Genomic DNA, 27,632 nt, shown 5'->3' with positions numbered 1-27,632 from the left:
TAAGAGTGACTGTGACTGCTCTTGTATTTTAAATCTTCACAATTTTAATGTTACTTTACACAGCTTTTCTTCAATGGCAGTTCGTAGTACTAGCTCCACTCAAAACCAGAAATGATAATAAATTGTACACATTACCCAATCTAAAAACTGAATCTATCCTCACTAATATTTCCATGATTTATGTCAATCCATAGTTCACACCAAGCTGTTTATAAAAGTGTATGTGTGTATACACATACATAGATAAGTATGTATGCATGTACATGATTATGGCAAATTCATATCTTAGCCTTTGATGGAAACATAAACCCACAAAGTTGCAGACTTATGAAACTGAAAATCTGACATTGTACAGAGCACTAACAGAGAATTACTTATCTTTTTTTTGGTTTCAGTGGTATTAAAATTAAATAAGGTATTAATGCAAATAAAAATAATTATTTTAATGGATTATTTTATATATGTTTTAGTTATGCCAACTGAGCAGAAGTTGACTATTACTGAAGGCAAATTTATCTTAGCTTTTTTGTGTGGAAAAGAAGTAGAATCTACACTGGTAATTAGATAGAAAAAATAGTTTAATTTTTAATGTATAATTTAGTGTTACTGGATCTGTGATCTTTCAGAAAACAGGGAAATTTTATGAAGAGAAGTACTGCAGTTACATTAGAGGTAAAATAATTTGAAAGTAAAAAACACATGAGCACATATTCAGAATGCAGTGAATGTGACAAGTTTTTTTTTAAATAAAAGGTGCTATGTAGGGTGATATAAGGGATAAAGGATGATTAAAGTTTGGAAGTGAGGCATAAGTTTAAAAGAACAGAGAATAACATTGTAAATATAGATGTATGATCTGTGAACACATTGTCTTTAGTATAAAGTTTATGTTACTTTTTTCTGCTAGAAATTTGAAAAACATAAATATACACACATATACGTAAACATATGTATGCTTATACATACGCTAGCCCATTTTAATCCCACTGTTTTAGAATTACATAAACATCAAATTAAAATGAATTTTCCTCTAGACTCACAATTAGGTCTCTTAATTTTAAGAGTTTGGTATGGTTGTCTTTTAAGTCTCACACCTAAAATGACATAATTGTATGTACCTCATCATTTCTACAGTTTGTGTGCATTTTGAAATAAATGTGTGTATAGTCTTACAAACAAATCAAATTTATATACGTAAAGTTGAATTGTAGCACCATGTAGAATTTTGTTGTTAAACGTTATCAATTGCTCTAGTTCAGATAATGTTAACTTTATATAGCATGTCAAATTCTTTTTTCCTATCTAAAATGAAACTATTATAATATCATTTTGTAGTACTAGATAAAGTCTGCGTCTTTATGGAGTCAATTTTTTCAGGTAGACAAAATATCCCCATATTCAGTGAAAAATTGTATTTTGCCTCCAGATGTTTTAGTATCACGTAGACAAAACTATGATACCTATCGGGAAGAGAACTCAGCACCTTCTCTTTAATAACTATATTTGTGTGAAAAATATGTACTTATTCAATCTGAACTTCATAAATAATGTATATAATTATCTACAAAAAAGGCACTCAATACATAGCTCTGAATGAGTGATCAAATAAATAAAATTAGTAATGAAATATAATCTCTCATTTAGCAGTTCATAGATTAGTTTTCCAGCATCCATGCAATTCCATTTTTGTGTGTTTTTTCCCACCTTGAATATGAGACTAGGTCTGTGTTTACATACCAAAAGAGCTGATCAAATTTGTCCTTGTGTGTGTGTGTGTGTGTGTGTGTGTGTGTTTAATTACTTCGAGGTTGTGACACTGAACAACTATTTGAGCTATATACTTGAATTACGGGAAATGTTTTTGTGTAAGGTGATAGTGTTTATGAGCAATTCTGTTTAAAGTATCATTGAAATAGTGGTCTGTGTTGATTTTGAATCTGAGGTTAAAACTGATATGTAGTAATATGAGTAAATACATTTTAAAGTTTATTTTGTGGATTTCTGAAAATAATATTTTTCACCAGTATTGCACATTTGTTTACTTCTACTACCACCAAAGAGAGTAAAAGTGGTATTATTCAAATTTTCTCTAAGTATCTAATGAAAGTATTATTTTGTTATCTAATGTTTTTACCAAGTGTTAAGACAAAAAATGAAAATGTTTTTAAAGTGCATTTCTAAGAGAATGACATTTATGAAGTAAATCAGTGAATAGTTAATAAATATAAGGCTCCAGGACAAGGGAGAAAAGTGCATATATTTCTAGAATATCCATTGAAGTACTTCATTTCCATTATTATGTCAATTTGACTATCTGAAACCTAATAGAATGTGATTTTTTTCACTTCACAGAAAAAGATTTACTCCTAACTGGATAGCACCAGTGTATGTGTGGATAATTAAATGTAATTAATCAGTTGAAACGGGAGAGTTAATACAATTTTAATTGAGAATATCTAGAATTTGCAAAAGGTAAAAATTGGTTATGAGGCTTTTTAGAAATAATTATAATAGATAACTTAGTTGTTCATTCTAGGGGAACTTTTGGCAGATATTTAGATGGCATTCTTTTTAACGGAAAAGCTTTTTCATCAAGACTTGATATTTTCACTGAGGGCAGATTAGTCTCGTGGTGGAGATATATAGTATTCCCTTCAGTATACTATAAACTAATCAGACTCAACTATTTCATAAATTTGTCTAATCATACATCTATAAAAATAAACAATATGCATAATAATTAAGTCAATTACCACTATGTGTAAAAAATCCTGCATGTATAGTTTATAATATAAAAAGAGAAGAATACTTCTGTAATTTTAAAGTGCACCACTTCCAAAGGTTAAACAGAATTACTAAGTAAATTATAAAGAAAAACTTACTGGTATAGCCTGAAGGAAAAACAAATAGTTTTAAAATTCTTCATCAAATTTTCATAGATACAGTTAAAATCTATCTACAATTTCCTAAATTTTCTACAACAAATGTATATTGCATTGTGCAATAAAAATAAAGGCCTATGACTACTCTACAATTTTAAAAAGTATACTCCTAATTCTAAATACCACATAAAACCACGGATGTTATGTATGAACACACATAATGCATGAAAAAACAAATTGAACTTCAGTTCTTTTTAAAAATAATAATTATATACAACACATACAGCTTTATATTATCACAGCACCTTTGAATATGCTAGAAACCTAAATCTAAACAATAAAAATAGACAGAAACTAAGCAAATCCTAAAGAAAAAAGTCTATTACACAAGAGCACCTATAGGAAGCATTTACACAGTGTAGATTAAGTTCATATAAGATTACTTAAGCTCTGCTTGTCCTGTAGCACTTCTGTTGAGATCAGGCTTCAAATCACACCTAGCTAGACGGACAATTACAAAATCTAATTAAACAGTGACGAGTGCAGGTGAAAAAATTGTAAAATGTGTCAGTATTGTTTTGAAATGAAAAGATTAGTAAATATTGCATGAAATAATGACTGATTGAATCTAAATTCAGCTTTTAAAAGTTATTCTAAAGTATATGAGTTCACATTGATAATGTGAACAGGATGGTCAGCAGAGAAAACAGAAGTATACATAAAAGATTAATTAATGGATAGAATTAAAACTGTTCTATAAAATTTTCAATTTAAATCATTGAAAATAAAAATAACTTAAGAAATGTAATAGCTTGAATACCTTATTTCCAAAAATAAACTTTTATATTTAATGTAAAATGAGGAAATGTATTTCAGCAATTTTTTTCAATTTATGCACTTTGGATTTTAATCAAAAGAAAATAATACTCCTTCGAGTGTTTACAGGTATGAAAGTATACAGCACATTGTAGTTAATCGATTAGGTAATCCCTAAAACTTTCTTTGCTGACTAGTCTTAAGATTTCCTTTCCCTCTGTTTTCCTCTATTCACTGACTAGAATAAGAACAAGAGAGACCATCAAGGACACTTCATTGAGAATATTCTAAGAGTCCATTAACACCAATACAAGAGATGGGAAGATATCTGAGACCTTGTAAGCCAAACATGTAATAACACCAATAATTAAATTAAAAGTATCATCAAATCAACTGATAAGAAAGAACCAACAGGAAAATATATAATTTTGTCCTCTCTGGCTTTTGTGGAAAATTCGTTTCAATGCCGTCCATACTGTTCTCAAATGTTAATATTATTTCCTCAAGCATAAGCAAAGGACCGACCAAGGGTAGTTAATAATCAAAAGTAGAATCCATTTTCATCTATGGCTGAAGTTTAGATACAGTTAAACCTCAATCATCATTGGTTTATATGGGTAAATATTTTAGCCTCAAAGAGCAGGAAGGAAATCAATTCAGAAGTTCCTTTCTCACAGAAATTATATTCTGAGAAGAATCACTTGCAGCTTTAAAAATAAAGTTTCTATTTTCATCTTCTGCAAAGATGACCCCCATAAAAATACTGAGGAATTTTTAAAAGAGATTCTGGGTAACTGTTTCAAGACATTTTCATCTTCATATATACAAAGGAGTGATTAGGAGTTTTTCTTATCACAGGCCTAAAGGAAAGGGTCACTGAAGCAGAAGAAAAATGAAGTATTCTCCTCTAGCTCACAGAATGTGTGGAAAAGCAGAGACCAGGGTGGTCATGACACAAGCATTTAAAATGCATTTATATAATAATTACATATACAAATGGTCATGAAGCCACACTAGTTTATCATGGGATATGTGAAGTACTGATTCATTTTCTTGGGCATCATAATTTTTTTCACAATTAAGTGAGACTATGGATTTTGGAAACTCCTACTCTTAGTACGTCTTTGTACCTGCAGGGCACTGACTCTAGAGGTATAATAAGTTGGCTAAATTTTGACATTCCTTGAAATGATTTGAATTAAACTGAAATATTTAATTTATCAGGAAGAAATAGGGGAGAGATTATAAAGTTACTCTATATGAGTAACTTTCACAAAGGTAAAATTTAATTTTAAGTATTTTTCTACAATAGTTGTTTATAAGTATGTAATACAATATTATAATTTACATGACATTTCTCATTACCAGTAAAACAGTTACACTTACAGTCATTATAATTAACTAAGTAATGTTTAAAAAGCCAGATAGCAAGCATGTTCAAGGAACTTGACATTATTGGAGGTACCAGAGATTCTGTACTGAGTAAATGGGAATGCTAAATTTTAACAGAAATCTTTAAAAAATATTGCCTATATATTAAATATCCAAGAATTACACTAATTTGAAATGCTAAATAGAGCATAAGCCTCTTCTAAATACCTTTACAGCAAGGAACACTTTAAATAATACACTAATTTAATGCACATACATAATAGACCAAATCCTGTCCACACTTTGCTAGGTAAAATGATACACAATGAAGCATTTGAAAGAGAATCCAGGAAACATATCTTATGTTGTGATTATAAAGGTCCTTTATACTCCCTCTTAGCCCCAAGAAATTGTGCTTTTAAAAAAATTCTGTTAGTACTTTTAGTAAGTCATAAGCAGCTTAAAGAATACAATGTAAAATTGGGACACAACATTCTTTCCTTAATACATTTAATGTACACCAAATTTGACGCATTTAGTCATTTGTGTAAGAAACTGATTAATCAACATATTGTGAAGAATGAGTTAAAGGCCAAATTACTCAAATCAATGAAATATATTCAGTAATTTAATGCCAGAGAAATTATGTAGATCTATTTAGCTGTTTGACTCTAGTAGCTTATATTTTCTTAGGTAGTTTCAAAATTAAGATAAAATCTTTCAAAATATACTATTTAAATCCTTGTCTCTACTCACATATGAATGGAATTATATTTCACTATATAAGAAACATCAGTACTTTTTTTCCCCAAAATATCAGGGAGTATAAAGAACTTTACATTCTTCTTTTGATAGATAAAAATAGAAAAAAAAAAAAAAACCTCTTTCTTTTACAGTATTTATAGAAAAAAAGAAACATGATTACAACAAAAATATTTTTTTAATGATTAAAGTAGTGAAACAACATGATTACAATCAACATAAAAACCCATTAAAATTATTTTATATCATCTAACTTTTCAGCAGAGTGATGGATAATTATAATTATTTTCTCAACAACACTATAGTAGTGAATATTTTCCAAAAAATGATCTAAAGTGGTTTTTTTTGTTGTTGCTGTTTGTATTTTTGATATTAAAGAAAATCTCTTGCCCTTGGATACCTTTCAGAGGGTAGCTTGGATAGTTCAGCTTCACTTCCAAACTCCCGCAGATGATGTTTAAATTCTTCAGCAATCAGACAGGGCAAGTAATTCCATGTTTCATGATTGATACATTAACCATCAGTTTGTACATCAAGACATATTATATTACATCACACTTGTTGGCATTCAGAGGAAGCAAATCGAGAAACAGCATGATAAAACTTTTTTTTTTATCACACTGCACTGTTTCTTCCACAAATTTAAAATTTCGATTGCAAGATTACAGCTAAAGTAAGCATGGGGTTCAGTGGGACATATTTTTTAAGGTGGTTTTTGTTTTGCTTGCTTTTATAGTGGGAAATCCAGATTACAAGCTAAATGATCTTAGCCAAATTTTGAAATCACAAATCATTGGAGTTTTTTGGAAGGGGAATAGAATTATGTTGTTCCTAGAAAGTTATATCTCACTGTAGATTTCAATAGTTGATGTCCTGGAATCAGTCTAGGACAAGAAAAATAACATGTTATCAAAATCAGATGGTTGTGTTCTAGGAGTCTTAGTTGCCAAGCATGCTACATGGCTAAAATTCACATTGCTAAAATACAGATGCACAATATCAAGGTTATGGAATGTAACAGTAGTAAATACCAAGCCTATTCCAAGCTAACTCAGACTCCTCTTACCATTTTGAATCCATGTATAATACCTACACTCATGTAACCATGAATTATTTCTTTTTGAAATGAAGTACCTCAAATACATGACTAAGACAGTGACTTGTACACAGAAGGCCCTTTCCAAATAATAAGTTCATTTTTGTTCCCCTATTTTTCAGATGTATAGTCTTCACAATATTTTAATGGAAGAACTGTGTTAAGCAAGATTTCGTTTTGGCATTGTATCTCTTTTATACAACAATTATCAAAATTGATTCTAAAATGATTATTCTTATTGTTTTTCTAGAATCGCACCAAACACTATCTGCTTGCTCTGAAAGACGTTAATTTAAAGTACACTGTAAGATCATCTTTTACATTTCATGTTTTAATTTCTACTATAATATATGCATACAAAAATGCCTTCCAGAATACTTGTAAAAATTTATATCAAAGAGGATCCTCATATTCCCCAGGTATAAATGGTTTTGTGCAATAGATACGTTTCTATCTAATGAATGTTCCATATTTTTTCAGAACACGAGTCAGAAAAAAAAAAAAACTATAGAAAGTATTTGATTCCCTTTTTAAAAACATGAACGTTTTTATAAATTCCCTTATATCTTACTGCCTCCTAGAACCATTTAATTTCTTCACTTTCATATTTCTATTCAGATGAGTAATGAACTAAACAGAAATATCACCCTAAACCCTCCTTTTGAAAACATATTTCTCACTTTGTTTAAAATCAATTGAATATAATTCTGCCTTCTGATAACAGTAATATTTTATTCCACTGTCAGAATTTCTTTAAGGAACAATGAATTTTTATTTTACTGTCTGACACTTTTCCTCATTTTGTATGATGTTTCTTTAAAAAGAAGACACCTACTGTATTTGAATTTTTATAAATACACGAGTTCTTTTTCAGTGCTCACTTAACTTTTTCGCATTCTCCAACATCACTGAATATAAGATGCCTCTCCTGGTGTTAATCAGAAATCGAAGCGTATACAGAAAGGGTGAAGAACATTGCAAATGTAGCACAAAATACAAGGATTCAAATTATTTTTAGTGTCACATTAGTCTGCCTAAGTTCACCAATTCATGTCCAGAAGATATTTAGTAATTAATCTGAAACATCTGTGAACCAATGACATAAAATATACAATTTACCTATTTTTTTAAGATGAGAAAAAATAGAATAAGTCATCTGAGAACCCACTGATTCTAAGATACTCCTTTTAGCTAATAAAAACCGAATGATAACCAAGAATTTATTCTCATTAGCATTTACTTTCCTTATTTTGCCTATCTCATGAAGTTACTGTTCTGTGTTTAGGAAAAAATTTCTTAGCTAAATAAAATAAAATACCCGAATGAAAAAGTTATTAATTTTATCGACTTTCTCAGGATTACAAAATATCAAAAAAAGCAATAAAAGAGGAAGATATTTGGAAAACACTTCAATATTTTCCTTCATCTATGCCTTACTTACTGTATGTTCATGTCCTCATGTAAAATAAGTCTAGCTCTTAAAACATTTCCATGCTTTCAAAAACAGTTGAAACCAGAATTTGCTCTTCTAACTAACTTCACAAGCCAATCTATTAAAAATGATGCTCTGCAAAAGTAATTCACAAACCCCACCCTTTGTATAGATTTTTAAGTGAGTCACAAATTTAGCCCTGGGAAAAGTGCTATTAGGATATACAACACACATAAAGTGCTATTCATAAAGAATACTTTTTTGTTGAGAAATGTTTCCAAAAAACCGGATGATAGCAATGAGAATTAGAAAATGAGAGCACCCTTTTTAATAGTTAAATAAAAACAAAAATATACCATGATGAGATATTCGGCATCTGTTATGTTTGCCACCCATTTAAGATCCACCTTGGTCAGAAACCATGAGGCTCATGTAAACTGTAGAAATAACCACTGCCCTATAAACTCATTCAAAGCATAACAGAAACTCGCCATAAAGAGAGTAGGGTTCTATTTTACCGTTTGCGATAGCATAATTATGAACCTATTGTAACAAAAATGCACCCACAACTGAATTAGTATCTTACTTTCACTGTGTGATTAAGAGAGAAAAGTTAACGTTATTGTATAATTTAACTATGCAAATCCATGAGTGACCTCAATTCTTAAAAGCATTTCCTAAATTATGGTAAATTATTTTCATTGTTATTTTGAATCCTGATAGACTTCTCTAATATCTCTAAATTTGGTGAGAGGAAACCTATTCTGACTTTCACATTACTACTATTTAATTAAGCCTAAATAGGTTTTCAAAAGTTTTATTCACTGAAACTGATATGAAGACCTTCTTAAGAGTAACACAGATGAAATTATAAAATCAACATGCTGTATAACTTCCAGAGAAAAAATGTAGATAAATTCTATCACTTGACTTTATTAAGGAAATAAAAATACTTAAATCATTTACTTTAGTTATGAATTTCTAGATACATTTTAATTCATTTCTCCATGGAATACAGATAAAAAAGACTGTATAAACTCTTGTTTTCATAAATTTAATGGGTTTTAAATTATTGTATACAGATATCTTGGGTCTTAAAATGTGCATAGTTTCCTTCAGGCCCATTAGAGAAAGCAATAATATTTCATTTTCAAAAAGTCATTATCTCTTAAGAATGTCTCCTGAAGGGTTCTTAATACCTTGCATGAATATGCAGATACTCAAATGGATATCTAAAGTAGAGATCTCATATATATTTCATTCTCTGGCTTGAAGGTGAGAGTGAGTAGCATGACTTCATTTTCCTAATCCCATTCTTGCTACATTGTGTTAATACAGATTTATGAACCAGAATAATGGTGAGTTCCTAATCTGGAAATGACACTCTCTTTTCATTGTGGGGGTTTAGAGGAATGGTAGGTAGGGGGGATATCTTTATGCTATTTGATTATCTTGGGTAGACACAGATTTTTCCAAGTGAAGCTGGAACTCTCAATACCATTAAGTATTAAGACCTGTTTATCAGATTCCAAGAGGCTTTACTGTGATGTATCTAGCCATGACTGTTTTGATCCTCATGCACACAATTGTACTGAGGACAGTGCCATGACCCTTTATTTTGGAGTTTTTCCAGTATATTCTCTAGCAAGAAGTGTCATACTGCCATCTACAGACAACACTGTCCCTATTATAATCATCATTCCTCACCCAATTTTCCTCCAATCAGGAGTCATTTTGTTCTGATTTTCTACCAAACTTAAAATGAATCCATATATCTATTCAGATACTTCTGCAGAACATTTTGATCCCATGTTGAGTCAGTAGATTCTGTAAAGTCCTAGTTCAACTGAAAATAATTAAAAAATATAAAATTAGAAAGGTTACTTAGAAACTTGGATTACCTACCAGTCTGGTGTGTACAGACACAGGGGTCTTGAAAGTTGTCACTGGATAGCTGCACTCAGAAACGCTGTAGGGATCAGAACTGCTGGAGGAACACTTGGAGATGGAATCACAGCCCACGAAGGTGTTATCAAGAGGCAGTTCCTGGATGATGTGGTGCTTTGAATTCAGGGGAGTTTCCGGCTGGATCTGGAAGGCAGGCTGTGGAGAGGCAGATTTGTAGTGCCGGGCCAAATCAGGACTTTCAGGCTTGAAAGTAGTAGGTGTAGTGCCCCAGTTGTACTTGCCCATGGTTTGCTCTTCCAGTTCAATGGGAAGGTCTAGTGTGACGCTGTTTCCATCATTGTCAGCATCATCTGCCTTAGTTTCTTCAATAGTAACAAAGTTAAGCAGCAAGTTCTTAGGGGTATGCTTCTTCTTCTTTTTCTTCATCATTATCATCTGCCTGTTTTCTGGGTTTGGAGTAACCCATTCGGAATTCTGCTTGTTTTTCTGAGCAGCCTTAAGGTGTGGTGATTGGCGGCATCTTACTACAGCAGTGATGAAAATAACAAGGATGACAGTTATGGTGCCTGCAACAATGGCAACCACGATCTTGACATAGTCACTGGATGGTGAGGATGTATCAGCTGTCTCAATACTTTGGGTCACTGGTGTTTCAATGTTTTTTCGCACCAATTCATAAATCAGTGTAGCATTGGTCACTGACTCATTCACAAATAGATTAACATTTACAACATTGAAGAGAGAATCAGGTTGTCCTAAGTCCTTGACTTTGACTACCAGTTTGTGTAAACCAAGGTCTGCAAGGACACATTTCTCCTTCAGTGTAATGTTGCCTGTTGTTTGGTCAATCATAAACAGACCTTTTGTGTTTCCTCCTACAATGCTGTAATGAAGCTCTGCATTCATGCCAGTGTCATTGTCAACAGCAACTACCGTGAAGACCACTGTGCCTGGATTAGTGGATGGCAGAACCAATTCAAAGGAGTAGTTCGAAGAAGGGACAACAAAAACTGGTTTGTTGTCATTGACATCAACCACATTTATGGTGACTTTGGCAGTTGAAGAACGTGATACCCTACCACCATCCTCAGCCTTTACATAGAAAGTATAAGATTCTTGTTTTTCTCTATCAAAGGAAATATTCGGTCGGATGACACCAGTGTGTGGATCAATGGTGAAGTCATCACTTGCGTCTAAAATGGAGAGAGTGACTGCAGAATTTTCTCCATAATCAGGATCAGTTACAGTGATTAGTCCTACTGTGCCATGTCTTGGAAGGTTTTCTGGGACATAGAAGTTGTACTCATTGTGAGTGAAAATTGGACTGTTGTCATTCTGATCAAGAACAGTCACTAAGACTGTGGCATTGGTTATTAAAGGTGGCATCCCGTTATCTTTTGCCAGAACTGTGAATGAATATTTTTCCTGTTTTTCTCTATCCAGTTTCTTCGCTGCAGTCAGAATGCCTGTACGACGATCCAGGTTGAATTCAGATGGAGCACCAATGCCAAGCAGGTAGTTTATCTCAGCATTATGCCCTGTGTCTGCATCCGTTGCACTTATTTTTGTCAACTGGGTGCCAGGAGAGTTATTCTCAGGAACAGAAAGACTTATGAAAGGCTGAGTGAAAACTGGAGCATTGTCATTTTCATCTTTTACTTTGATGAGGAGCATGGATGATTGATTCAAAGGAGGTTTGCCAGCATCTGCAGCCAGTAATTTAATAGCATATTCTCTTGTGGACTCGTAGTCAAGATATGCAGCAGTCTCTAGGAGGAACTGATTACTGAATACTGGCCTCAACCTGAAAGGGACTTCATGATCTGTAAAGCACGTCACCCTACCATTAAGGTCAGCATCCTTATCTGTCACAGTTATGAGCGCAATTTTTGTGTTGAGTGGAGAATTTTCTGAAAGAACCACAGTGCCATTGATTGGATTGATGATATATCTTATGTCAATTGATGGGACATTATCATTGACATCTGTAACATTTACTAGTACCATTGATCTTGCTGGTATCAATCCACCATCACTTGCCAAAACCAGTAACCTGTGGTTTGGTGATTCCTCCCTATCCAGTGGTTCTTTGATTGTGATAAGTCCACTGGTGGAGTTGAGGTGAAATAGCCTCTTGGCCATATTGGAGACTAGATTGCTGAAATAGAAGTGAATCCTGGCATTTTCACCTATGTCGGCATCTGTGGCATGAAGTTGTGTCACTGAAGTACCTACAGGAGCATTTTCTGGTATACTGACTTCAATCTCATTCTCCTTGAAGACTGGGCGGTTATCGTTTGTATCAGCAACACTGACTTGCAAAATGGCAGTACTGGATCTTTGAGGAAAGCCACCATCTTCAACCTTTACTTTCATTACATATGTATCTTTCTCTTCCCTATCTAACTCCTTTTGAACTATCAATTGTGGCATCTTCTCTCCTTCTGGTGTTTCAATAACATCAAGCCCAAAAATACTTTGACCCTGGAAAACATAGAAGGAAACATTTTAGCTTATGTTATTATTTAATGAGACCAGTTTTCAATTCCTTGAAGTCATATGACATAGGCTCAACTCAGAAATAAGTGCCAGAGACTTGAGTTCTAAGTCCCAACTTCGTCAGTAACTAATATTGTCACCACAAACAAGATGCTTAACATCTCTACACATTTGTGAAATTAGAGTTGTGCTAGAAGATGTTCTAAGCGCTTTTCAGGTTGTAGCACTTTGTGGTGATAAATGTAACATTTATGTGAACTATTAAAGATTTCAAAAGGAAGAAGTATGTAGAATTTTAAAAAGAATTATCACTAAGTTTCACATGGTGAATGAACTTATAAGTGAATTAAAAATGGTTACTCCAAATGAATTAAAATATCTTACTGTAGATTTCAGTTGTCTAGGACACCTTTTCACCACCAGAAGTAACAATCAAGTATAAAATCTTTATCCAAGACAAAAGTGCATATATCACATCTAATAAATACAGCTAATAACTTTGGCAGAGGGAGAAAATATGCAAACTCTGATAAGAATAAAACCTTGTGTAAAATACACAGACTTTCTTTTTTTCCCCTATAGAAACAGGTGTTAAAAATGAAATTTCTGGGAATTCCCTGGTGGTCCAGTGGTTAGGACTCGGTGATTTCACTGCCAGAGCCCAGGTTCAATCCCTGGTTGGAGAAATAAGATCCTGCAAGCCATGAGGCCTGGCCAAAAAAGAAAGACATTTTCTTGGAGATTAACAGAACAATGTTATTTAACTTCTAATTTTTTTTTTTAATGAGCACGCACAATGGACTGAAACTAACATGCCAAAATGTCAAATTGCAAAATATAGCTATAGGAACAGTACCTATATTTTCTTTATGCCTATAAAGTCAGATTATAGGAATGTTTAAAATCAGTTTCCTCTGGTTCTGGCTTCCCTCAAAACCCTCAAGGAAGTGGTTCAATTAATATAAAACTGTAAAATTCTTAAAGTGCTTGGGCTCTCTTAAGTGCTATCGTTTATCAGCACACAGAGGATCTCATACTCTTGTATAAGTCTTTAAAATAGTCAAATAATTTTGATAAAGTCCAATTTATCAATAGGAAATAAAAAAAATTAAAGTCCCTTCTCTGAACTACAATAAGATAAGCCCTACACAGACAAACAGTGATCTTGATAGCTGATTGAGGAGTAGCATTCACTGGCTCTCAGGTGCAGTTCTAGCCAGTGTTACCTGTAGCACTTTGACAGAAATGAATAAGATAGAAGGTACTGGAGGCTGTGAAGATCAGAAGATCTTAAGATTCCTAGTACACAGGTGATTTATGAACCCTTACGTACACACGTACATGCGTGCACACACACACACACACACATAACCACACACTACAATTTTAATTCTTCAATATATTTTTTAACATAAAAGTTGCTGACATGTGCTGAAGATCAGTTATTGAGATACCATCTATGTGAACAGGAGAGCATCTGAGGGTTTTTTCTCATTGTTCTGTCATACCAGTTTCTAAAATAAGATCCTAAATGTTAGAAACCAATGAAGGATATCAGGTTTTCAGGGACCACTAGAATATATGGTGAGATTATATGGTCATATTATCTTTTATAACTTATCAAAGTGTTATAATTGCTTACATAAAATCTAGTACAGTACTTAAGTACAACTACATTTTTCCTCATGAATTGCTTGAAGATATTTCTGCATTTTTTGGATTTTTTGTGTGTGTTTAGATTCACTTACTCTTTTATTCAAATCCAGACCATAATATATCTTGATGGAAGAATTAAATGTTTATTATGAAATTTAAGGTGGCATTTCAAAAATATTAATTAAAATCATCATTTTGCTTCAATGTAATTAAAAAAAATTTCCTACAAGGTAACCAATGTGTATTAATCTTAGTTTTAATTCATAAACTAAAATGAGCATTCTATTAATATTTTACTTATATAAACCAATAAACAATTTGCCTTTTCTTTGCCAAGGAAAATATTTTTCATGTAATACCTATCTACAAGTGTGAAAATTAACAAATCTATTTTAAGAAAAAAAAGAATTTTACAACAGTAATATTAAATATACATACAGTATTTACTATTATAATTTGATTTAGGTAAACTTAGTGATTAATGATAATTTTACTTTTGTAATGATATTTCAAAAGGCCTTTAGGAAGGTTCAAATCTGGAATGTCTCACCTATGGGTAGAAAAAATAGCTTCTGAATTGAACTTCACAGAAATCCATGGCATTTAATACAATTTTGTTAATTCTTGTCATGCCAATATTCAGTGGCTAATATGGTCACAGCATTTTTCTAGGCACTGGCGATATGGTGGTAAGTAAAAATATTTTGCTAATGTAATGGAAATTAAATTTTAGCTAAGATGAGGGAAAATCAATAGCAATCTAAGTATCTACTGATGTTGATACTAATAGATTTATGTTAATTGAAAATAATTACATTTTTAATAAGGGCTATAAAAGTAGATTATAAAGAATTATTAGAGGTTATATAAGGGGGAACTAGCATATATAATATAGCCTAAAAACAACAAGTGAATAACTTAAGGTCTTGAGTTTCAGACTCAATTATCTAATTTATGACTATAATACATCTAGGGAAAAGAATATGCTAGTTTTAATTTTTAATTTTATTCATTTATGTTTATGTATTTTGTGTTTGTATATTTAGAGCTTAGTCTTATGTGTTTGCCTGAATTTTGCATTGACCTTTGCTTTCCCAAGCAAATGAATGCAGGGTTATGACACTTGAAAAACCCAAGAACAGCATGTTTGCTGTCCTTAACTATTATATGTGACGTGACAGTAATGTTAAAAGATAGATTTTTCAAATTTTCAAGATGATAATGAGATATACATACAAGATAATGGACAATGTCCATACTGCTCTTCTGTCTTCTATGACTGCTCTGTCCAATATGACAGCGATTAGTCGCAAGTATTTACATTTAAATTTTAATTAATTATAATTAGATAAAATAAAAAAATCAGTACCTTAGTCTCACTAACCACATTTCAGTTCTTACAGCTACATCTGAGTAGTGGCTATGGCATTGGACAGCACAGATATAGAACTTGTCCATTATTACACAAAGTTCTATTGCACTGGACTGTTCTCAGATGTTACATTTTTCTTTAATAAAAATCTATGTTCAGGTCAGGGGATTTTGTGCATACCACCCCCACTCAGATATTTAGAGCTCTACAAATGACTTCCTAGTTTACATATTTAAATTTCAGAGTGGGCATGAAGATGGCAGAAGAGTAAGACATGGAGATCACCTTCCTCCCCACAAATACATCAGAAATACATCTACATGTGGAACAACTCCTACAGAACACCTACTGAACTCTGGAAGAAGACCTCAGACCTCCCAAAAGGCAAGAAACTCCCCACGTACCTGGGTAAGGCAAAAGAAAAAAGAAAAAACTGAGACAAAAGAATAGGGATGGGACCTGCACCAGTGGGAGGGAGCTGTGAAGGAGGAAAGGTTTCCACACACTAGGAAGCCCCTTCACGGGTGGAGACTGTGGGTGGCGGATGGGGGAAGCTTCGGGGCCACAGAGGACAGCCCAGCAACAGGGGTGCAGAGGAAAAAGTGGAGAGATTCCTGCACAGAGGATCAGTGCCAACCAACACTCACCAGCCCGAGAGGCTTGTCTGCTCACCCGCCGGGATGGGTGGGGGTTGGGAGCTGAGGCTCGGGCTTCAGTCGGATCCCAGGGAGAGGACTGGGGTTGGCGGCGTGAACACAGCCTGAAGGGGTTAGTGCACCACGGCTAGATGGGAGGTGGTCTGGCAAAAGGTCTGGAACTGCCAAAGAGGCAAGAGACTTTTCTTGCCTGTTTATTTCCTGGTGCACGAGGAGAGGGGATTAAGAGCGCTGCTTAAAGGAGCTCCAGGGACAAGCGTGAGCTGTGGCTATCAGCTCGGACCCCAGAGACGGGCATGAGACACTAAGACTGCTGCTGCAGCCACCAAGAAGCCTGTGTGCAACCACAGGTCACTATCCACACCTCCCCTCCAGGGAGCCTGTGCAGCCCGCCACTGCCACCGTCTCATGGTCCAGGGACAACTTCCTTGGGAGAACACCCGACATGCCTCAGGCTGGTGCAACGTCATGCCAGCCTCTGCCACCGCAGGCTCACCCCGCACTCCATCCCCCTCCGTCCCCCTGGCCTGAGAGAGCCAGAGCCCCTGAAGCAGCTGCTCCTTTAACCCCGTCCTGTCTGAGTGAAGAACACATGCCCTCAGGCGACCTACACGGAGAGGCGGGGTCAAATCCAAAGCTGAACCACAGGAGCTGTGCGAACAAAGAAGAGAAAGGGAAATCTCTCCCAGCAGCCTCAGGAGCAGCGGAATAAATCTCCACAGTCAACTTGATGTACCCTGCATCTGTGGAATACCTGAATAGAGAACGAATCATCCCAAATTGAGGAGGTGGACTTTGGGAACAACAATACATATATATTTTTTTTCCCCTTTTTCTCTTTTTGTGAGTGTGCATGCATATGCTTCTGTGTGATTTTGTCTGTATACCTTTGCTTTTACCAGTTGTCCTAGGGTTCTGCCTGTCTGTTTTTTTTTTTTTTTTAGTATAGTTTTCAGTGCTTGTTATCATTGGTGGATTTGTTTTTTTTTTGCTTTGGTTTTTCTCTTCTTTCTTTCTTTTTTTTAATTACTTAAAATTGTTTTAATAATTATTTTTTGTTTTTTATTTTAAGAACCTTTTAATTTAATTTAATATTATTTTATCTTTTGCTTTCTTTCTTTCTTTTTTTTCTCCATTTATTTCTGAGCCGTGTGGATGACAGGCTCTTGGTGCTCCAGCCAGGCGTCAGGGCTGTGCCTCTGAGGTGGGAGAGCCAAGTTCAGGAAATTGGTCCACCAGAGGCCTCCCAGCTCCACATAATATCAAACGATGAAAATCTCCCAGAGATTTCCATCTCAATGCCAAGACACAGCTCCACTCAACGACCAGCAAGGTACAGTGCTGGACACCCTATATCAAACAATTAGCAAGACAGGAACACAATGCCACCCATTAGCAGAGAGGCTGCCTAAAATCATAAGGTCACAGACACCCCAAAACACACCACCAGACGTGGACCTGCCCACCAGAAAGAAAACATGCAGCCTCCTCCACCAGAGCACAGGCACTAGTCCCCTCCACCAGGAAGCCTACAAAACCCACTGAACCAACCTTAGCCACTGGAGGCAGAAACCAAAAACAACGGGAACTACGAACATGCAGCCTGCCAAAAGGAGACACCAAACACAGTAAGTTCAGCAAAATGAGAAGACAAAGAAACACACAGCAGATGAAGGAGCAAGGTAAAAATCCACCAGACCTAACAAATGAAGAGGAAATAGGCAGTCTACCTGAAAAAGAATTCAGAATAATGATAGTAACAACCATCCAAAATCTTGGAAAGAGAATGGAGAAAATACAAGAAATGTTTGACAGGGACCTAGAAGAACTAAAGAGCAAACAATGATGAACAACACAATAAATGAAATTAAAAATTCTTTAGAAGGAATCAATAGCAGAATAACTGAGGCAGAAGAACGGATAAGTGACCTGGAAGATAAAAGAGTGGAAATAACCAGTGCAAAGCAGAATAAAGAAAAAAGAATGAAAAGAAATGATGACAGTCTAGGAGACTCCTGGACAACATTAAACGCACCAACATTCGAATTATAGGGGTCCCAGAAGAAGAAGAGAAAAAGAAAGGGACTGAGAAAATATTTGAAGAGATTACAGTTGAAAATTTCCCTAATATGGGAAAGGAAATAGTTAATCGAGTCCAGGAAGCAAAGAGAGTCCCATACAGGATAAATCCAAGGAGAAACACACCAAGACACATATTAATCAAACTACCAAAAATTAAATACAAAGAAAAAATATTAAAAGCAGCAAGGGAAAAACAACAAATAACATGCAAGGGAATCCCCATAACGTTAACAGCTGATCTTCAGGAGAAACCCTGTCGGAAGGGAGTGGCAGGACATACTTAAAGTGATGAAAGGGAAAAAAACTACAACCAAGATTACTCTATCCAGCAAGGATCTCATTCAGATTTGATGGAGAAATTAAAAACTTTACAGACAAGCAAAAGCTAAGAGAAATCAGCACAACCAAACCAGCTTTAGAGCAAATGCTAAAGGAACTTCTGTAGGCAGGAAACACGAGAGAAGTAAAAGACCTACAATAACAAACCCAAAACAATTAAGAAAATGGTAATAGGAATATACATATCGATAATTACCTTAAATGTGAATGGATTAAATGCTCCCACCAAAAGACACAGACTGGCTGAATGGATACAAAAACAAGACCCATATATATGCTGTCTACAAGAGACCCACTTCAGACCTAGGGACACATACAGACTGAAAATGAGGGGATGAAAAAGATATTCCATGCAATTGGAAATCAAATAAAGCTGGAGAAGCAGTTCTCGTATCATACAAAATAGACTTTAAAACAAGCACTATTACAAGAGACAAAGAAGGACACTACATAATGATCAAGGGATCAATCCAAGAAGAAGATGTAACAATTGTAAATATTTGTGGACCCAACATAGGAGCACCTCAATACAAAAGGCAAATACTAACAGCCATAAAAGGGAAAATCAACAGTAACAGAATCATGGTAGGGGACTTTAACACATCACTTTCACGAATGGACAGACCATCCAAAAGGAAAATAAATAAGGAAACAAATTTAAATGATACATTAAACAAGATGGACTTAATTGATATTTATAGGACATTCCATCCAAAAACAACAGAATACACATTTTTCTCAAGTGCTCATGGAACATTCTCCAGGATAGATCATATCTTGGGTCACAAATCAAGCCTTGGTAAATTTAAGAAAATTGAAATTGTATCAAGTATCTCTTCTGACAACAACCCTATGAGACTATATATCAATTACAGGAAAAGTCTGTAAAAATTACAAACACATGGAGGCTAAACATTACACTACTTAATAACCAAGAGATCACTGAAGAAATCAAAGAGGAAATCAAAAAATACCTAGAAAAAAATGACAATGAAAACGCAATGACCCAAAACCAATGGGATTCAGCAAAAGGAATTCTAAGAGGGAAGCCTATAGCAATACAAACTTGCCTTAAGAAACAAGAAACATCTTGAATAAATAACCTAACCTTACACCTAAAGCAATTAGACAAAGAAGAACCAAAAAAACCCCAAAGTTAGCAGAAGGAAAGAAATCATAAAGATCAGATCAGAAATGAAGGAAATGATAGCAAAGATCAATAAAACTGAAAGCTGGTTCTCTGAGAAGATGAACAAAATTGACAAACCATTAGCAAAACTCATCAAGAAAAAAAGGGAGAAGACTCAAATCAATAGAATTAGAAATGAAAATGGGGAAGTAACAACTGACACTGTAGACATACAAAGGATTCATGTGCGATTACTACAAGCAACTATATGCCAATAAAATGGACAACCTGGAAGAAATGGGCAAATTCTTAGAAATGCACATCCTGCTGAGACTGAACTAGGAATAAATAGAAAATATGAACAGACCAATCAGAAGCACTGAAATTGAAACTGTGATTAAAAATCTTCCAACAAACGAAAGTCCAGGACAAGATGGCTTCACAGGCGATTTCTAGCAAACATTTAGAGAAGAGCTAACACCTATCCTTCTCAAAGTCTTCCAAAATATAGCAGAGGGAGGAACACTCCCAAACTCATTCTACAAGGCCACCATCAACCTGATACCAAAACCAGACAAGGATGTCACAAAGAAAGAAAACTACAGGCCAATATCACTGATGAACATAGATGCAAAAATCCTCAACAAAATACTGGCAAACAGAAACCAAGAGCACATTAAAAGGATCATACACCATGATCAAGTGGGGTTTATGCCAGGAATGCAAGTATACTTCAATATACGCAAATCAATCAGTGTGATACACCATATTAACAAATTGAAGGAGAAAAACAATATGATCATCTCAATGGATGCAGAGAAAGCTTTTGACAAAGTTCAACACCCATTTATGATAACAACCCTCCAGCAAGTAGGCATAGAGGGAACATACCTAAAATAATAAAGGCCGTATATGACAACCCCACAGCCAACATTGTCCTCAATGGTGAAAAACTGAAACCATTTCCACTAAGATGAGGAACAAGGCAAGGTTGCCCACTCTCACCACTATTATTCAACAAAGTTTTGGAAGTTTTAGCCACAGCAATCAGAGGAGAAAAAGAAATAAAAGGAATCCAAATCGGAAAAGAAGTAGATCTGTCACTGTGTGCAGATGACATGATACTTTACATAGAGAATTCTAAAGAAGCTACCAGAAAACTACTAGAGCTAATTAATGAATTTGGTAAAGTAGCAGGATATAAAATTAATGCACAGAAATCTCTGGCACTCATATACACTAATGATGAAAAATCTGGAAGTGAAATTAAGTAAACACTCCCATTTACCATTGCAACAAAAAGAATAAAATACCTAGGAAAAAACATACCTAAGGAGACAAAAGACCTGTATGCAGAAAATTATAAGACACTGATGAAAGAAATTAAAGATGATACAAATAGATGGAGAGATATACCATGTTCTTGGATTGGAAAAATCAACATTGTGAAAATGTCTCTACTACCCAAAGCAATCTACAGATTCAATTCAATCCCTATCAAACTACCAGTGGCATTTTTCACAGAACTATAACAAAAACTTACACAATTTGTATGGAAACACAAAAGACCCCGATTAGTGAAAGTAATTTTGAGAAAGAAAAATGGAGCTGGAGGAATCGGGTACCTGGACTTCAGAGTATACTACAAAGCTGCAGTAATCAAGACAGTATGGTACTGGCACAAAAACAGAAATATAGATCAATGGAACAGGATAGAAAGCCCAGAGATAAACCCATGCACATATGGTCACCTTACCTTTGATAAAGGAAGCAAGAATATACAATGGAGAAAAGACAGCCTCTTCAATTAGTGGTGCTGGGAAAACTGGACAGCTACATGTAAAAGAATGAAGTTAGAACACTCCCTAACACCATACACAAAAAGAAACTCAAAATGGATTAAAGACCTAAATGTAAGTCCAGACGCTATCAAACTCTTAGAGGAAAACAGGCAGGACACTCTATGACATAAATCACAGCAAGAGCCTTTTGACCCACCTCCTAGAGAAATGGAAATAAAAACAGAAATAAATAAATGTGACCTAATGAAACTTAAAAGCTTTTGCACATCAAAGGAAACCATAAACAAGATGAAAAGAGAACCCTCAGAAAGGGAGAAAATATTTTCAAATGAAACAACTGGCAAAGGATTAATATCCAAAATTTATATTCAGCTCATGCAGTTCAATATCAAAAAAAAAACAAACAACGCAATCCAAAAATGGGCAGAAGACCTACACAGACATTTCTCCAAAGCAGATATACAGATTACCAACAAACACATGAAAGAATGCTCAACATCATTAATCATTAGAGAAATGCAAATCAAAAGTATAATGCGATATCATCTCACACTGGTCAGAATGGCCATCATCAAAACATCTACAAACAATAAATGCTGGAGAGGGTGTGGAGAAAAGGGAACCCTCTTGCACTGTCTGTGGGAATGTAAATTGATACAGCCACTATGGAGAACAATATGGAGGTTCCTGAAAAAACTAATAATAGAACTACCATACGACACAGCAATCTCACTACTGGGCATTTACCCTGAGAAAACCATAATTCAAAAAGAGTCATGTACCACAATGTTCATTGCAGCTCTATTTACAATAGCCAGGACATGGAAGCAACCTAAGTGTCCATCAACATATGAATGGATAAGGAAGATGCGGCACATATATACAATGGAATATTACTCAGCCATATAAAGAAGCAAAATTGAGTTATTTGTAGTGAGGTGGATGGACCTAGAGTCTGTCATACAGAGTGAAGTAAGTCAGAATAGAAAAACAAATACCGTATGCTAACACATATATACGGAATCTAAAAGAAAAAAAAAAGGTCATGGAAAACCTATGGGCAAGACGGGAATAAGGATGCAGACGTTCTAGAGAATGGACTTGAGGGCACAGGGATGGGGAAAGGTAAGCTGGGACAAAGTGAGAGAGTGGTAGTGTATATATGGACATATATACACTACCAAATATAAAATAGATAGCTAGTGGGAATCGGTTGCATAGCACAGGGAGATAAGTTTGGTGCTTTGTGAGCAGTTAGAAGGGTGGGTTAGGGATGGTGGGAGGGAGGGAGACACAAGAGGGAAGTGATATGGGGATATATGTATATGTATAACTGATTCACTTTGTTCTAAGGCAGAAATTAACACATCATTTTAAAGCAATTATACTCCAATAAAATATTTTTAATAAATAAATAAATAAATACATTTCATATTATCCCAGTAATTTGAAAAGGAGTTGCCTACATATAAGACATAAATACTTTTCAACAAAGTTTTGGACAGATACCTAAGTCTGATGCTAAAGTGTGGTACCAACATGAGCTTACTATCTTTAATGAATGACTATTCCAAGGCTGTTCCTCTGTCTTGTCTCCTTCAGGAATAAAGAATGACTAACACATGGATCCAACATTAGTTCTACCCCATGTCAGTTAGCTCAACTGACATTCAAATCCATATGAACCATGAAAAAACCTGAAGCTCTTTGCCATATGTTAGACCATGACATGAAAACAATGGGATAGATGAAAAGAGGAAATAAAGATATATGGTATCTTAATTTATCACCTTGCTACCTTTACCGTAGATATGTCCTATATACAAAAAAAAAAAAAATAGTTAAAGCTTTGGGATAATTGTAGTATCCTGAATTCCAAACTTACTCAGAATTATTTCCCCCTTGTTTATAGGGAAAAAATCTTGAGAAAATCCTTTGCTATCTCTCCCAAATGGTCATCCTTTGGTGAGAGAACTATCACTCATCTGTGTCTCTCTCTCGGTAATTTACTTAAGCCTCTATTACATGAATTAATGTGAGTGTAGGATAAAATGGCCTCAAGCTTCATTTATATGTATGATCTCTAAGGACATAGCACCCAGCATATACGAACACATTAAATAAGCGTTTGTTAGATGAATAAATGCACAAATTAAAAAGAGAATTCCTATTTTAAAAGAAAAAAAAGAGAAAGAGCAAAGTTTGGTTGTTCTTGTTTTTAATTTTCAGTCTGTGCTTGAATAGGAATATACTGTAATTGTTGACTCAGGTTGCTTTTTTTCTTTTGCTTTAATTAAATTGTCCAAAAAACAATTTCAGAATTATTTTATAAAAGAACTATTTTTTTCTGTTAGGGATATGATAAGCTACAGTGTCAATCTCTGGTAAAAATTTATAGCCTAGTTGTAAACCTTTATTTTTGGAAGAAATAATGACAAGTACTTAGTTTGGTAAGTGGCCTGTGTACTGACAAAATACAAAACCCTACATCTGTCAAACACCCATATGTACAAACAAAAAAAAGAAACAACAAAAACTCAGAGAAGAAAACAACATACTATATGAATTGAATGCAACACATTATATGTTGATTTTGGATCCTGGTGTCTTAAACTAGTTTGATCTCATGTACACAAAATTGCCAATTCCAGTTCAGGTTAAGAAAAAATTTGGGACTTTCTAATAACCTCATGTAATTCAAAAGACTTAATTTCATTTGTGAGTGGCATTTCTTCCTAAATTCAAAAATAAGATGAGTTTGCAAATCTAGGACAAAAACCGCTGAAATAAGCAAGATGTTATTAAGCTCATATGAGACTTTAATTCTTTGTAGGGATTTGTAAAATTAAGGAAAAGAAAGTTGGTGCTGGATACGAAATTCCCAAGAGAAGTATTTTTGCTTTTGAAAAAAATGAATAAGGAATATTCCTTGCCGAATTAAAAGCTATTTTTTTGCCTATCCTTCTGTGAAAGAATTAGCTGAACCATTGTACTAAACTTTAGCATTTTTGACATATGCATGTGCAAGACACCACTTTATTGCCTATTGGAAGGTAATAAATAACACAGCAGTTCCAGAGCTATAAATCTAGTACAGTTGCCCAGAAAATGCATACAGTGCCAGTAAGTACTAAAAATAGTTCCAAAGAGATTGGATTCTAAAACTGCTTACATAAAAGCTGTTTATTCTGTAGATTGAGGAATGCTGGGGGAAAGACTAAAAATTTATTTCTGAGCTTTACCACTGCTTGATTTATCAAGAACTAACCTGACTTTTAAAAAAAAATTCTTTTTTTTTTACTGTTACTGATACATCTTTGGGCCAGAGAAATGCCAGTGTTTATCCATTTGCATAGTTTCAAATGGATAAAACCACAGAGATATGGCTATTTTGGAAAACAATAGGGAAATAAATTTAACATTCTTAATACAAATATAATTGGTACTATAATAAATTTACTTTAATTCCATTAAAAGTTCATTGGTTTGCTATAGGCTGCCTAGAACTACAGAAGAGGATAGCAACTCTTTCTGAAATATTCAACATTGTGATGTCATTTAGATTCTATGCACTATTTCAAGAACATTTCTTTCAGCATTCATTTGTAGCACTGTCAAGGGAAATACAATAAAAAATGGATTACATGTAAAATGACCTGAGCCGTTAGTCACATATTTGACAATAACCTTGAAGTCACCAAGTCCCTACCTACTTTAAAGTTATATTACAGAAAGGAAAGTCATGTATTTAAGAAAGTATCAACTCTCTTCGGAAGAAAAGAATTTACATTAAAATATTAACAGCACTGGTGTTAATCTTGGCAAAGCCATGCACAAGGTTTAAGATATCATACGTTTATTTTATCTATTTGATATTTAGCAAAGACTATTTAATAGAACAATGATATTGTAGCATATGGTTCTTTTTTTAAATGTTAGTCCCAAGAAAAATAATTCTTTCCATTGACTTTTTTTTCTTTGTTTCATCAGATTTCAACATTAGGAACAGCTTGTTTGTTTTTCCTCTTTGACAAAAGAGTACGTACTCGGGAAGGTCACTGAAAATGGTAGTGTCTTGATACTAACTTCTGTCTTAAAGGATTTTTTGTGGTGATGTATGATAAATCTATCTATTTCCTTTTTTATGGACGTGTGTCATTGTCACTATTCTGTGTCCTCCAACTAGGAGAATAATCAAACTACTTGATTATATTATTTGGAATAAGCATTCAGATTGAAATGTTTAAAAGTGTTAACTTAGGGGCTTCCCTGGTGGTGCAGTAGTTAAGAGTCTGCCTGCTAATGCAGGGGACACGGGTTCGAGCCCGGTCTGGGAAGATCCCACATGCCACGGAGCAACTGGGCCCGTGAGCCACAACTACTGAGCCTGAGCGTCTGGAGCCTGTGCTCTGCAACAAGAGAGGCCACGATAGTGAGAGGCCCGCGCACCGCAATGAAGAGTGGCCCCCGCTTGCCACAACTAGAGAAAGCCCTCGCACAGAAACGAAGACTCAACACAGCAAAAATAAATAAATTAATTTAAAAAAATTAAAGTGTTAACTTAAATTCATAATGTTATGGGCTGGAACAAAGGAGATTTTTTTTTCATGTTTAAAATAAATATATTTTATTCCTTGCCAGGAGACTCCATGGAAAAAATAAACAGTATATGAACATAGAAAGCATTGTTAAACAATTTCAATGTACAAACAGAGCCAGAGAAAGTACATCACAGGCTTGATAATATTAAAAAAAAAAAATTTCCACTAGTGCTTAAATGAGAACTAAGAAACTGACACTTGTATCTGTTAACCACTCCACCCCAGCCTCCACTCTGCTTCACAGTGATTGAATCAGGCCAGAGGACGCAGATTCTCTACCTGTGACTTTGGGAGGCAATGGAAACCCCCCCCAGTATCAAGCAGGAATCAGGAAGGATACAGAGTTACATGGTGCAGGTGGTAGACTAGCCCGTCATTATCCCATGAAACCTCCCTAATGGCTTGTGAATAGGTAAACAAAAACTTTTATTAACACAGAAAAGTGTTTCTGCCTTGGAGGCTATCATTACTGTAAAAATGTACCTCTAAAAAAATTGTGTAGTTATGTCATTAAACAAGTAATAAACCACTTTTAATTTAAAGTGACATCAACAATTGAACAAATGACATTTGATACTTGAACTGGCAGTTACACTATAACGGAATTATCTTCTGCTAGTACAGTGAATTTGTTGTATACTTCACTGGGCAACATGAAATAAAAGATGCGGTCTGAGAGCATCCAGAGAGCAAGCACAAGCTTCTATACTTACTAAAGTAGAACATCTTTAGCCTTATCTTGCCACACTGTACAACAGTCCCATTTCCTTACCTTGATGTCTTGGTCTGTGAAAGCAAGACAGTTATCTTTTTGACCCTTTCTTAACTGGATATGTAAGTAATCTGTTCCATAATCTTGGTGTCTTGGTTATTTGGGGTATGCAAGACAAAAGGAAAGCACCAAACGTACGGGAAAGAACAGAGCTATACTTCTGTATGTGCAGAGTCTTCAGAAGCTTAACCAGGGGGAAATAATTTTGACTGGGTCTTTGCCATGCAATCTTGAGTGTTCAAAGAGGAGAACAGAAGCTTTTAACTGGTTTTGGGTTGCACGAAATAGCTGATTTTTAGAATTAAAATGTTTGTACTTCTAGGTAAGTTAGACAGTGAGGGGCATATATTGATACATATGAAAACTTCTTGAGTTTGAATATATTTTCAGTCCAAAAACTAAGCAGCAGTAAAAATGTATTTTCCTTGCATTTTAAATCCCAGGAGTGAAGGTACTG

At 34.5% G+C, this 27,632-nt stretch overlaps 1 protein-coding gene across 2 annotated transcripts in view; it reads right to left on the bottom strand.

Annotated features, from left to right (window-relative positions):
- PCDH11X (protocadherin 11 X-linked) overlaps nt 1–27,632 on the bottom strand; it is a 736,726-nt gene that overhangs the window by 638,492 nt on the left and 70,602 nt on the right. The window contains exons 2-3 of one of the 2 annotated variants that reach the window (XM_027086066.1): nt 10,265–12,751; nt 6,344–6,715 (exon numbers count right to left, since the gene is read on the bottom strand). In XM_027086066.1, the coding sequence (XP_026941867.1) occupies nt 6,671–6,715; nt 10,265–12,751 (2,532 nt within the window). In that variant the 3' untranslated portion in view covers nt 6,344–6,670. Of the gene's footprint in view, nt 1–6,343; nt 6,716–10,264; nt 12,752–27,632 lie in introns of those variants that run through there. The other variant, XM_027086065.1, reaches the window with a different exon arrangement.

Source organism: Aethalodelphis obliquidens, unplaced genomic scaffold (genome assembly GCF_003676395.1).
Source record: "Aethalodelphis obliquidens isolate GAN/ISIS:26980383/991018 unplaced genomic scaffold, ASM367639v1 scaffold54, whole genome shotgun sequence".
Lineage (NCBI taxonomy): Eukaryota > Metazoa > Chordata > Mammalia > Artiodactyla > Delphinidae > Aethalodelphis > Aethalodelphis obliquidens.
The sequence above is the reverse complement of the archived record's forward strand: the minus strand, read 5'-3'. Positions and strand labels throughout refer to the sequence as shown.